The 13,003-nt window shown below is 39.8% G+C and overlaps 3 protein-coding genes across 6 annotated transcripts in view; 2 read left to right on the top strand and 1 right to left on the bottom strand.

Annotated features, from left to right (window-relative positions):
• LOC122175967 (acyl-coenzyme A synthetase ACSM3, mitochondrial-like) overlaps positions 1 to 1,043 on the top strand; it is a 16,899-nt gene extending 15,856 nt beyond the window's left edge. Inside the window, exon 14 of the mRNA XM_042864045.1 lies at positions 93 to 1,043. Within this exon, the coding sequence (XP_042719979.1) occupies positions 93 to 179 (87 nt within the window). The 3' untranslated portion in view covers positions 180 to 1,043. The remainder of the gene's footprint in view (positions 1 to 92) is intronic.
• Positions 963 to 13,003, top strand: LOC122175966 (acyl-coenzyme A synthetase ACSM4, mitochondrial-like). The gene is made up of 14 exons (XM_042864043.1): positions 963 to 1,043; positions 3,980 to 4,244; positions 5,099 to 5,309; positions 5,694 to 5,901; positions 6,273 to 6,416; positions 7,221 to 7,377; positions 8,470 to 8,549; positions 9,280 to 9,403; positions 9,889 to 9,969; positions 10,063 to 10,164; positions 11,138 to 11,265; positions 11,644 to 11,743; positions 12,164 to 12,283; positions 12,798 to 13,003. Exons 2-14 carry the CDS (start codon positions 3,993 to 3,995, stop codon positions 12,882 to 12,884), a joined length of 1,794 nt encoding a protein of 597 aa, XP_042719977.1. The 5' UTR covers positions 963 to 1,043; positions 3,980 to 3,992; the 3' UTR covers positions 12,885 to 13,003.
• Positions 3,208 to 13,003, bottom strand: part of ROGDI (rogdi atypical leucine zipper) — a 63,037-nt gene continuing 53,241 nt past the window's right edge. For 3 of the 4 annotated variants that reach the window (XR_006177592.1, XR_006177590.1, XR_006177593.1), the window contains one exon: positions 3,217 to 3,446. The gene's annotated coding sequence lies outside the window, so the exon portion shown is untranslated. Of the gene's footprint in view, positions 3,447 to 13,003 lie in introns of all 4 variants that reach the window. The other variant, XR_006177591.1, reaches the window with a different exon arrangement.

The raw sequence follows: 13,003 nt of genomic DNA, 5'->3' as shown, positions 1-13,003 counted from the left end.
TACCCTCACCATAATGTTAGAGTGTCTTTCCTTGCATCTCCAAGATTAATCACAATGTGTTTGGCTAAAAGCGAGCATTTTTTGTCACTCAGGTGGAGTTTGTTCAGTCTCTGCCAAAGACAGCTACAGGGAAAATCCAGAGAAAGGTTCTAAGAAACAAAGAGTGGGGAAAAGCATAACATTATCTGAAAATGGAGGAGAGAAAATTTCCATCATCCATGTCAGCCAAGGCACAGTGTTTGGACTTGGCACGTTATCATGAACCAGAGCACCAAGAGAATGTATGGAAGAACAAGCTGCGGGAGGCAAAAATGGAGGCACCACTCATATAACTTGGGGATGTGTGATATGAGAACCACTTCTACCATCAACCCACAATTATTCAGATGGGAAAAGGCACAAATAATTAAAAATGTGGTATGAGAGAGAAGAGAGTCATCCAAGACTGCATGGAAGTTTAATTTTTTTTACTGCAATTAATATAAACATCAGATTCCTTTAAAAAAATAAAGGACCACAGCAATTTTGACAATTACAAATAAATGAGAAATTAATAAAAATAATCTCTGCCCTGTAATGAGTACAAACAGTGATTGAATGATATTCACTCTTTAAATATTCTCCTTATTCCCAAACTCTTTCTGTTTGGAAGGAGAAGGACATATTGTGTGATTACCTCTCACTCTGATGAACCTATGATCTTCCCAAATGGTTAGAATGGAAGAAAAGAATATACAAAGTTCTTTAGGCTAAGGTGCAAATTGATTGACAATGGTGTAAATGATTACAAGGAGAAAGGTTACTCTAGAAATTATTACACTGCCTGGTCAGTTTTGTTCTATGTTCTGCTCTGATTACTTTGAAAAAAGCAATTGGTAAAGGGCCATCACTCCAAGTGCTTCTTAATTAGCACGTCTGAGCTGCACATCTCCAGCCAGTCTTCCCAAAGTGCCTTTGGGAAGCGTGTCTTGCAAGCTGAATGAACCAGTGAAGAGGATCGACTGCAGGCAGCTCAACCCATCCACGCTGCCCAGAGCAAACAGGTTGGTGAAAAGTGTTGTTCGAGTTCTAACGACGCGACACCAAGGAGAAGCAATTGGTACTAATCAGGAAAAATGATTTCTGATTCCAGCAGCAATTCAAAATACTTTCTCATTACTGTATCCTTCTGTCAATTTTCTTCTTTCATTTTCAAAACTTAATGTAAATTCTGGCAGACCACCAGGGAATCCTCCAATTAAAGTCTCTTTCACTTTGTCAGCTTTGAATAGTCTGTCCAAACTTGAACAGTGCTCCTGAATGTCTGTAGTCTCCTCTCTAACCACTGTGTATTTTGCTCTTACAATGCTCTTAAATCTACAGATTTTAGCTAAATCACAGAATTAGAGCACACTATGATATTAGAGCTTATTGTGATATTAAAAAGAATAATCTAAATTATTAGGCGTTTGTGTTACAGGGCTGAAAGTAGATCCATTGGTTTTCAGCATTAATGATAGTGGTCATATCTCAAAGAGAAGTTACATTTAATGCAAAGCTTGCTATTTTTCAGTGAAAGTGGTTTTCTTAAGTAAGAAAAACAAAAACATATTTCTTAGAATATTATGTTAAAAAATCTTTAATATCCTTTTTTTAAGTAGAATTTAGGAAATATTTAAAAGGCCATATTTCACAAGTAAAACCTTTTTAGATTCTTAGAATAGATCACATCCCTGTTAGTAGGATTTTGACTTTAAATGCAATTACCACCTAGATTCTAAGTTTTTCCTCTATAATCCTAATTCTGAAGAGGATAGCATGGCTCTTCTGTTGCTTGTCATGATCCCTCTGGGGTACCCATGTAGTTATCAGAATGCACGTACTGGATTTTAATCGGATTTGCTTTCCATTCCCTTTCAAGCACCCATTCGGGAACCTGATTCTCTCTGTCAAGGGGAAACATCCTCTTACTGCTGTGAACCTGATTTTATTCATTTTTAATGGATGTATTAGTTGAGTTGAGCACTGTTTTAACAACTGATGCTGGAAAAGGGCATACAAGGACACAGAATCATATATCATCATCTCAAGTTATGGCAAATAAATGCATGCATTCTGATACACTGCCAAAACACAATCCTGTTTACAGAGAAAAATATGTAATTCTATCAAGCAGAGTTGCTGTGCTCATTGTATCTGCTGTAGTTTCCATGAAAATAAATTGGAGGCATTACTTTTGGCCAAGACAATTCTTCCTCATTCAATGCGGCCCTGGCAAGCCCAAAGATTGGACATGCATGCCCTCTTGGATTATTTCTCTGATAGCACTGGGGTGAGGCAGACCTGCAGCTGAAGGTGGACCAGTCAGGGGAATGCCTGCAGCCCCATCTCAGCCCTTCCTGCCAGTCACTGATGCCAAGACCATGTTTCTCTTTGACCACTCTCGCCTCTTTGCTTATTACTCTGGGTTAAAGGCAATGGGTTAAATGCACCAGGTTAAAAATTTTCCTGCATTTTTCGTTCACTCAGCAAGTTAGAAGTGAACAACTGGTAATTCTTTTCAAGACCACTGGTATTACCATCTCCCAGCAATGATAATGAACGACATTACTGGTCACTGAATGTTTTTATGTGGCAACGGTGCATAACACTCCATCGGGCATTGTGTAAATGCATGACAGTTTCCTGTACTGCCTACCCAGTAACACATTTGTGTTTATTTTGAATACCGTCATGAGATTCTTTGCTTCACCAAAGATCACAATCATAACAAGATGTTGAAGCATTCTGCATCCAGCCCACAGAGTTTCTTGAGCTGTCGTATCTCACTGAAAAGATTAAGTTATGCAAGCTGTAGGTATCTGAGTTCACCCTCCTGACAGGAAGATCAAATGTGATTGTTACCAGCTCCTGCTAATAAAAAAAGGAAAGAATTCTGCTGTTAAAATATTTATTTTGTCATGAGGAATAATGTTTTTTTTTTTTATGAAAATCGTGGTCAGTACGTCAGAGGTTATGGTTGTAGATATGGGACAATATAAACTGAATACAAAACTAACTTAAAAACATGGGACAAAGGGCAAAACTCACTATTTTTGCAGCTTCACTCAGGTCACACATTTCATGTGGACCAGAAATTAATCAAAAGCTTTCTTGTTATTTTTTCCAAGCTGGCTGATGGCTTCATTCTTTGTAAGAATAGGAAAGAAAATGACTTGAATATCAGCAATCACTCACCTAAGCTTGTAACACGACTAGTAATTTATATTTAGCAGCTGAAAATCAATAGAAAGGAACAGATTTCAGAATCATCGTAGACTGCCTTGTCCCCTGCTATTTCTGCAGACTCTTCCAGAGGCAAACCAGGTTTTTTTCCATGTTGGATAGTGTTCATGTATGCTCAACAGGCACCTCTAAACAGCATTCCATCATTGTTTGGCAAGATTCTGAAGCAATCTTCTAGGTTACTGAAAGTAATGGTAAAAAATTTAAAAAAAAAATTAAAAAGAAAAAAGAATAGCAATAAAATTGAAGCAATTCATTAGACTGCAGATCATTTATGATTCTAGTGTTGAGAACAGATAGAAGAGGGAGGACGTTTACAGTGACCAAATGGAAACTGGAAACATCCCTCAGTTCCATGTGAAACAAGAAGAATCTCAGAAAATCAAATACCAAGTGCTCTGGTGTAAGAACAAATATCCTTCCATCATGTCAGTGATGTTAGCAGCCTTGAAGAACTAATCTATAATCTGTATGGATCAGCCAAGCTACAGACAATATGATCATGTCAGTAGTTTAAGATCATGTAAGTAGTTTAAGAAGCTGTTGGTACAAAATACATGAAAGCATGCTGGGGAACTTTGCATTTAAACATCAGTTTTACTGTGAATAGTCTAAGTGAATTCAACTAATAATTAATCAATTTATAATAGAATTATCTTTCTTTGTCTGGTTAATTTCAAGATAGTGTTTCTCTTTTTCATTATTTTTGTTACAGAAAAACAATAGCAATGATGCCATTAACTTTCTTACGCAGTCTACAGCATCTCCATTTATATCCTACCATGAAGATTTGTAAATTACGGACTCTAAAATCGTTGTGGACTCTGAAACCTCCTTGTAGGACTTTCCATAGGCATCCCAGGCTGCTTGTCTCTGATGTGCACTCTCAGTACGAATCTGTCAGGCGTGGTGAACAGGAAATACCAAAGTACTTTAACTTTGCAAGTGATGTAGTGGACAAATGGGCTGAGATTGAAAAGGTAGGTGATCTTTTGTTGGGCAGATGAGAGCCTTTAATTAATTTAAAGTAATAACTTCTTTTTATTAAAAAAATAATCAGTTGCTAAAAACAATATGCATCAGGAAATGATGTGGGATCTTATTTCTTTTTGCTTCATTTATTACAAGTGTCTCTGATCCTTGGTGCTCCATGTGTAGGTGGAAAAAGCAATGATAAGACCCTCATGACCCTGATCTATCCTTGGATTGGTTGTGCTTATTTCTTCTGCATGCCATAATATTAGCTGTTACATCATAAAAACAAGAGTAGCATAGCAATAATACTGCATGCCAAGGAATTTTCTTCCACAAGTGTGCAATTGGCTTGCTCCAAAGCAGAGGCTGCATTTGTCCAGATGTCGTGTCGCTGACGACCTCTTGCTTTGTTCACTCCCTCTCCCTGAGCTCTCAGGCTTGTCCTGGGTTACTGCATTCTCCTGATTTATTTTCCCCTCTGCCCGGGTAGCTTCTGTTTGTTAGTATTCCACAACTCCATTGAGAATATCACAATTGTTAGGTGAAATATTTCATGTTGCCCATTACCTTCTTAAGAGAAATAATGCTCTAAGCTTAAACAGGAATAGAATTCAGATGACTTGAGTCTGGAGATGCACAGAATGGTGAACACCTCAGGTTAGAAAAGGGCAATTTGTTAGGAATATCTGACTATGATTCATAGAGAGTCTTGCACTCCCTAAGGACAAAGGAAAATAATGGCTCATATGCAAGTTCGAAAACACCTGAATCCTCCACAACTTGCAGATACTTGTGCTTTTATAATTATGAAGTCTTTAAGAAGAAATTGGGGTTTCTTTGGAATCCTTGTGGTTTTTAGGCTGGAAAAAGACCAACAAACTCTGCTTTTTGGTGGGTAAGTGGTAGTGGAGAAGAAGTAAAATGGAGCTTTGAGGAGCTGGGATTCCTTTCTCGGAAAGTGGCCAACATGTTGACCAAAGTATGTGGACTGCAAAAAGGAGACAGAGTGATTGTGGTTCTGCCACGAATCCCAGAGTGGTGGCTGGTGAATGTGGCTTGCATTCGAGCAGGTAAGTGAGCATATCTGAGATCAGTAAAACTGGTATTTAATGCAAATCGTTTCAGAGGATACAGAATCCTTTATAAAGGAGAAGTAATGTAAATTAATAATCAAGTGAGTTGCCTAGCTACCAATTACTGCCCTGAAGGATTTGCAGTAGGTGCCATAGAGCAGGTGGCCTAGGGGCATGGAGAGCTGAGGAGTCACCAGAGAGGTCCACCTCTGATTTCTTACAGAAGGGCACAGCAGCTGCATTACTCCAACATTAACTGACTTGGGAATGTCAGGGCAAATCCATCCAGAGGTCAGTTTGGGAATAGTTGCTAGTTTAGACTCTTAGGAAAAGATCGGATGTAAAAAATGTTATCCTAAATTAACCATATTGCTCTTCCAGGAATTGTCTTAATTCCAGGAACATCCCAATTATCAGCCAAAGACATATTATATCGACTCCAGGCTTCAAAGGCCAAGTGCATCATCACCACCGACGCTCTGGCTCCTGCAATAGACTCAGTTGCATCTGAGTGCCAGTATCTTAAAAACAAGCTGATGGTGTCCAAAGACAGTAGGGAGGGATGGCTGAACTTCAATGAACTGTACAAGTGAGTATGCATGAGCAGCATTACAGTCATGATGCAGAAAGCAGACCTGTTCTCCACAAATGCTCATTTACAAGCATTCATCAACTGTGAATATCCATCAAACGCCAACACTAAGCTTTAGTGGCGCGAATTCATGACTGCCTGATTACTGTTTCCACATCAGAGTTGTTTGCTGAGAGCAGCTGTTTACCAAGAGTCTTCAGTTTTATTCCAGGAAGTTTCTACCCTGTCCTTCTTAAGTGGAATCTTGTCATGGAGGAAAGCGCAGTTCTACACAGTTTCAGTCTAATTTGGTGAAAGGCTTCTGCAAAGCTTACATCCTGAAACCCATGTAATCACTGAAGTCACCAATTGCATTCTGTGCCTTACAGAACCCAGCCTGCTGAACATTCCTGTGTCAAAACAAGGATTCAAGATTCGATGATTATCTACTTTACCAGTGGAACCACAGGTTCTCCAAAGATGACCGAACATTCCCAAGGCAGCCTTGGTTTTAGACCCCTGTTATATGAAAGGTATGAAAGGCTCGAGCCTGGTTGTTAATTAGAGCTGCACAGCTGCACAGTACAACTGATGGAAAGTTCCTGACATACTCAGATGTAAGGCTACAGTCCTCCTCCCCCAGAAATCAGGTTAGAAACTCTGACAGATTTCCATGTAAGTAGGATCAGCCCCAGAGTTTCCATTTTCCAATGACTATCTTCCAGTCTTTCTTTAGAGTGGTTCAAAGGACAGACACAAGCTGGGAATATTTTAGAGTGCAAAACCAAGGATATCGCGCTGTTTGTGCTGCAAAAATTATGTCATGTGTGTAGATGAACAGAGTGAGAGCTGATGCTGGCTGTACAGATCAGCCTGATCCCTCAGCAGACATGAACTGAAATACCTGGTGTTCAACAGAGAATCAACACGCTTCTGCTTCAGCCCTACCTTCCTCCCCAAGAAAAGTCACTTTATTGCAATTCTTTCCTTTATTGAATCCTATGTTATGAATGACCTCCTATCTTTACCATATATGTGTTTATTTGTACAAATACTTAAACCTTAGAGGTCCTTTCATTCCTGAGGTAGGATGAACAAATGAACTTACTGAGTGCGCCCAGAGCCCACACATCTCATTAGCCATCTCGGATTTGATTTTTGTTTTCTATTGGCGTTGCTGGTTGCTGGATATTTGGGTTTTTTTACGAAAGGAGTGGGGAACAGTGACCCTTTGGTTTCATTTGCTTTCCTTTTGCTTTTTTTTTTTTTTTTTTCTTTTAATTAAACCAAAGTTATCATTTCCTTTTTATTTTTTTAATTCTTTTTCCTGCTTCTAGGTCCTCCTTGTATGCAACTCCGTCAGACACAGTGTGGAGCGTTACAGACACAGGCTGGATAGTAACTTCAGTGATATCTGTATTTGATGCCTGGGCTTTGGGATCGTGTGTTTTTGTCCACCAGCTCCCACAGATTGAACCATCAGTTATCCTAAACGTAAGAAAAACTTATGGATGTGTGTAGATCTGCAGAAAAGGAGCAGAAAATAATTTCTAACTGCATTTAATGACTGTTATGCCCACTGTTTCATTCAAGATGTATCCTTCCATAAAGTCCTACTCACTTTTTTAATGTACACAGAAGTGGTCCGTCCCAAGATACTTTGATACATTTTGCTCATAGCTGGTAAGCACGTGGGAAAATCATCCCAGAAGCAGTACTTATCACATGCCTTTGTTCCAGTAGTCATGGGGGATAATATTAGCTGATATTTATGCAAACTGAAAATTATTTTCTGCCTGTGGTGGCCAAGATGAAAGTGAACCCCACCTGGAGTTCTGTGTCCAGTTCTGGGGCCCCCAACACAAGAAGGACATGGAGCTGTTAAAGCAGGTCCAGAGAAGATGATCAGAGGATGGAGCACCTCCCCTATAAAGACAGACTGAGAGAGCTGGGGCTCTTCAGCCTAAAGAGAAAGCGCCAGGGGGATGTTACAGCCCTTCCAGGACCTGAAGGGGCCTACAGGAAAGCTGGAGAAGGAATTTTTATAAGGGCAGGTAGCAATAGGATGAGGAGAAATGCCTTTAAACTGAAAGAGGGTAGATTTAGACTAGATATTAGGAAGAAATTCTTTATTGTGAGGGCAGTGAGAGACTGGCACAGGTTGCCCAGCAAGGTTGTGGATGCCCCCTCCCCCTCCCTGGAAGCACTTGAGGCCAGGCTGGATGGGACTGTGAGCAACATGGGCTATGGGAGGTGTCCCTGCCTACAGCAGGAGGTTGGAACGAGATGGTCTTAAAGGTCCCTTCCAACCCAAACCATTCTCCATAATGCAGACAGGCTTATTCTGTCCATGCTCTGAGCTGTCTATGCAGTCTGGGTTTCATGCAGACAAGAAAGAATGGGATTTTTTCCAAACACTGTGATTCTTCACCTGTTATGCCAAGGGTAGGAGGGTTATATACATACATTCTGCTTCTACATAACGGGAGAGCCACCTTTGACCCCTACACCCCCGTGCTCTGTACATCCAGAAGACAGCTTTTGTTGTCTGAGTTTCACCTGTTGTCTTGTTGCTTCACTCACTAGACTCTCTGCAGATTCCCCATTGACATCATGATTAGTGCTCCCACTATGTACCGCATGCTGGTGCAAACTGATCTCTCCAGGTACGTCAAGAGATATTATCTGCCCTAACTAAACGTTAGCAATTTCCCAGTCCAGCTTTTTACCCAACACAGGGTCATAATTCAGTCTAAAATATCCTTTATGAAGAGACAGTTATACAAGATTTGTGAGTTTTGCTGATTGTAGAGAAGCTTGATATTTCCACCAGTCATTTGAGGCTTTTCATTACTGAACTTCTAAGCAAATCCCAGAGGGTATAAAACTAAACACCTGGGAAATTCTAATTCCAATCACCAAGTTAACTGTCCATGCTCTGGGAAGCACAGTCACCCTTGGATAGCATTAGCATAACTGCTGGGACTGACAGACCTTCTGCTTCAGTTTTTCACTGATGAACAAACTGTTGCTGCTGGTTGCTCCTCTCCTGTACTTTCTCCCTTGGCCTGCTGCAGAGGGTTGGCAGTCGTGCCCCTGGCTCAGCAAATTGGTCCCTGGTTAATTACAAGCCGGTGCTTAAATCCCAGCTGATTTCAGCAAAACTTTTACTTTGTTTTTCATGTGTGTTTAACTCTACTTGTGTGTAACACTGAGCAAAAACTGATATCCTTGCTTTATTGGGAACCAAAGAATCAGGAATCCTCTGGTTTTCCTACTTCATGGGAAGAACTTTCCGAGTTACAGAACTCCAGGATTATTTTACAGCATTTTGCTAATCCTTGTCTTATGCAATAGATTTAAGTGTTTCTCTTTGCTTTTTGACCCTCTGGGAAGTTACAAATTCAGGAACCTGAAGTACTGCATGAGCGGAGGGGAGGCGCTGAACCCAGAAATCTTTGACCAGTGGAAAAACAAGACAGGGCTGGACATCAATGAAGTATATGGCCAAACCGAAGCGGTAGTGTCAATATTCTGTTAAATCTTTGTTATTCCCTTTTGCTTAATGAAACATTAGTGCTTATTTTCAATAACAGCCTATTTCTTCTTTCACGTTTCTGTGAACGTTTCAGTAACCTCTGCTGATCACCTCTGAAAAAGCACCTGTGCATGGCTCTCCTCACAGAACCTCTTGGAAATGGGGATTGTTTGGAGGGGATGTGCTCTAATATTTTCTTTAATGTCCTTAAGCAGATGCCAAATGACAGTGGCAGGAGGGAGTAAAAGCTAACAAAGATGGGCTAGTAGAGGACATAAATTCTTTGTAGTTAATGCAATTATATTCTTTCCAAGTATTTCTTCATCTTGCTCATTCCTACTTTACAGAAACAGGATCTTCTGAATCTTAATTCCTTTGGCTTCATTCTAGAAAATACATGCAATGAATTGAATGTGAATGTAATGGTTTTCTACGGCAAACTCTTATTTTAATTTTTATTTTTACAGGGAATAATCTGCTCTGTTTCTAAAGGAATGAAGATCAAACGCGGATCAATGGGAAAGGCCACTCCCCCATTTGATGTTCAGGTTTATTGACTGCTTTTTAGACTTTTCCATAGGTAGGGGATGGGTGTTCTTATTTTATTTTGCTTTTACTGAAGTACATGTTTTTCATTCTAGGTTGTAGACAAAGATAATAATATTCTGCCTCCTGGACAACAGGGGGATATTGCTATCAGAAGCAAACCCATAAGACCACTTGGTTTATTCACTGAATATGTAGTAAGTATTTTATTCCTCCAACAGCAATCTCCCCAGAATATCTCAAATTCCTTAGGGATTAAAGAGGCCCTGTGTTTTTCACCAATTTTCAGGCTTGCTGGCCCATTTTTTGAGTCCTGAACTGCAGAAGCAATATATTTTGGTAGAGGTAATCTCAGAATGAACTCCTTAGATGCCCTGTGCAGACTGGGACCTAATGGGAAGCTATTCTTCCCCTTAAGGTTGGATATTCTGGATCTCCGAAATTCCTTTTCAGAAGGAGTGGTGATGCATTGGCACAGGGAGGTGGTGGAGTCGCTGCCCCTGGAGATGTACAAGAAATGTGGAGATGTGGCACTTGGGGACATGGCTAGAGGGCATTTTGGGATGGGTTGAGGATGGTTACCTTGGAGGTGTTTTCCAACATGAATGATTCTATGACTCTAAGATGCACTTAATAATAGAGTGGCCAGGGTTGGAAGAGACCTCAAGGATCATGAATCTCCAAGTGGAAAAATGTGATCCAGACATTTCATCCCATTATTTGATTCAGATTTTTGTTCAAGAACATTAAAACATGGATCTGAAAAAGCAGCCTAAAACATTTCCCTACCATCCTTATTACAGACAGTGACCTCACTGGGAAGTACCATATGTGCACAACATATGCTATCTGAAAAGCTCATTAAATATTTATGTTAAGGACTGACTAAAAGATCAAGAAATGTAGAGAAAACATGAACGATTCACTTGCTTGGATTGGTGAATGTTAGAGAGGTGAAGAGAAGAATTTATCAAAGATTAAGTTAGTTTCTTTTCAAGAGTCAGAATGGTTTTTTTTAAGCCTATTTTATTGTATTTTATATCAATATCAGTATAATTCTTGAAGAGTATTGACAAAAAAAAAATTCCAATTAATTTAACATTATGTGTGTTATAATGTATAGCTGATGCATTCTTAAAATTTAAATTACTATTTGTAATCCACTTCAAGGATAACCCTAAGAAAACTACAGAAAGCGAGCGTGGGGATTTTTACATCACAGGGGACAAAGGGATTATGGATGAAGATGGATATTTTTGGTTTATTGGAAGAGACGACGATATCATCATTTCTTCAGGGTCAGTTTGTGTGCTTCTCTTCTAAACCTGCTGTTACACAATGTTACTGCCGTGATTGTGACACAATGGTCCTTAAGGTGAAATGCATTACTTCTCACCTTATGAATGCTCGCTTTTATTCATGGTTTTTCTTAGACCTGCAGTATTATCATCTTCCTCATGTATCTGTATCAGGTTTCCCTGCAACTCAACTCTTTCAGCACATGAGCACAGCACAACCTGCCTGTTTTCCACTGGCATAGGAGGGATTTTAATCTAGATCCAGTTTAAACCGAAATTGAAGGATATCATAGCCAAGGAAACGTTATTTCAGTGCTGGTTTGGTACCGGTTTTCCAGCTCACAAAATCAAATCCTTTGTTGTTCTTCCCTTATCCAGGTATCGCATTGGGCCTTTTGAGGTAGAGAGTGTTCTGTTAGAACACCCAGCAGTAGCAGAAACAGCTGTTGTCAGCAGTCCAGATCAACTCAGAGGAGAGGTAATGATGCTGCACAGTGGTGGCAGAAGCCATACGTTTGTTTAAGTATATAAATAAGTTTCTTTTTTACTGAGTAATGTATAGGTGTAAGGCAAACTTCAGAGAGAGATAAAATGTTCAGCAGGCTCTGCAAAGACAATTCTTGTTACCCTTTCTTCCTGACCCCCTGTGAGGGTATAGAGCAAATGCTCTTTTCCTGTAACAGGGGCAGGAAAACTATGCTTTCAACTTTCCCCTCAGCTTAACAGTGTGCAGAAATTGGGCACAACCATTTCATATGCTGCTCTGGTTTCTCTCTTATTCCTTCTTGCATGTCATGACTCCAAGCTCATATCATGTCATAACTGCTCACCAGTAGCTAATGTATCAGTTCTTAAAAACTAACAGTGTCAGATCACTCTTACTGACCTTGTCTTCTAGATTGTGAAAGCATTTGTGGTCCTGTCTGATGCCTTTTCATCCAGTGATTATGAAAGCTTAACCCGCGACTTGCAAGAGCATGTCAAGAAAACTACTGCTCCGTACAAATATCCCAGGAAGGTAAATGGTTTCTGGAGAAACTAAACCAGAACATCCTTTCATAAATCTTAGGAAAATTATTATTTAGATCTTCACTGTTCACCTGAAAGAAACAGTGATGATATGCTTGGTGTTTCTCATAAATATCAACATTATAGGAAAAATGCTACCAGCAAGTTTTAGTTTACATATGTAGAACTTGTAGAAACTAAGGACCATTACTTTATGCCAAGATCATCCCTCTTCTCTTCATTTTGTCATTATTCATCTCTGTTCTCAGGTAGCATTAGTCTTCATCCTTTAGTTACAATGCCCAGTCAAAGAAGGCAGCTTCCCCTGGTGTTTGACCATCTAGGAAGCCAAAGAAATCTTCAGAAGATGCACACTGTGCTGCCTTTATTTGGCTTGGACTTAATCCTATAGGCAAGATGTGTTTACTGATGGGAGACCTCCTTGTTTTCCATGTATGTTGAGAGACTTGGAAAAGCTGCTCTGCAGAGATCATGCTACATCATTTTCTGTCTTTTTTATGTAGGTGGAATTTGTCCGGGAGCTTCCAAAGACAGTCACTGGGAAGATAAAGAGGAATGAATTAAGAGCCAAAGAGTGGGGACAGGTGTAGCACTGTGTGGAATTTAACAGACCTCCTTTTGTTCCATTAATGCTATATTTCTCTGTTAAAATCTGCCTGGTCTGCTTTTGTTAAATGCCTGAGGATCAAAACTTGTACATAATGCCAAA

Source organism: Lagopus leucura, unplaced genomic scaffold (assembly GCF_019238085.1).
Source record: "Lagopus leucura isolate 7727_CA_CO unplaced genomic scaffold, USGS_WTPT01 Super-Scaffold_760, whole genome shotgun sequence".
Classification (NCBI taxonomy): domain Eukaryota; kingdom Metazoa; phylum Chordata; class Aves; order Galliformes; family Phasianidae; genus Lagopus; species Lagopus leucura.
Note: the sequence above shows the minus strand (reverse complement) of the source record. Positions and strands in the feature narration are given on the sequence as shown.

Coding starts and splice junctions, on each gene's coding strand:
- LOC122175966 (XM_042864043.1), top strand. CDS start 3,993: ATGATGCCATTAACTTTCTTACGCAGTCTACAGCATCTCCATTTATAT. Junction 5,902..6,272: donor AACTTCAATGAACTGTACAA/GTGAGTATGCAT, acceptor TGTGCCTTACAG/AACCCAGCCTGCTGAACATT. Junction 10,165..11,137: donor GTTTATTCACTGAATATGTA/GTAAGTATTTTA, acceptor ATCCACTTCAAG/GATAACCCTAAGAAAACTAC.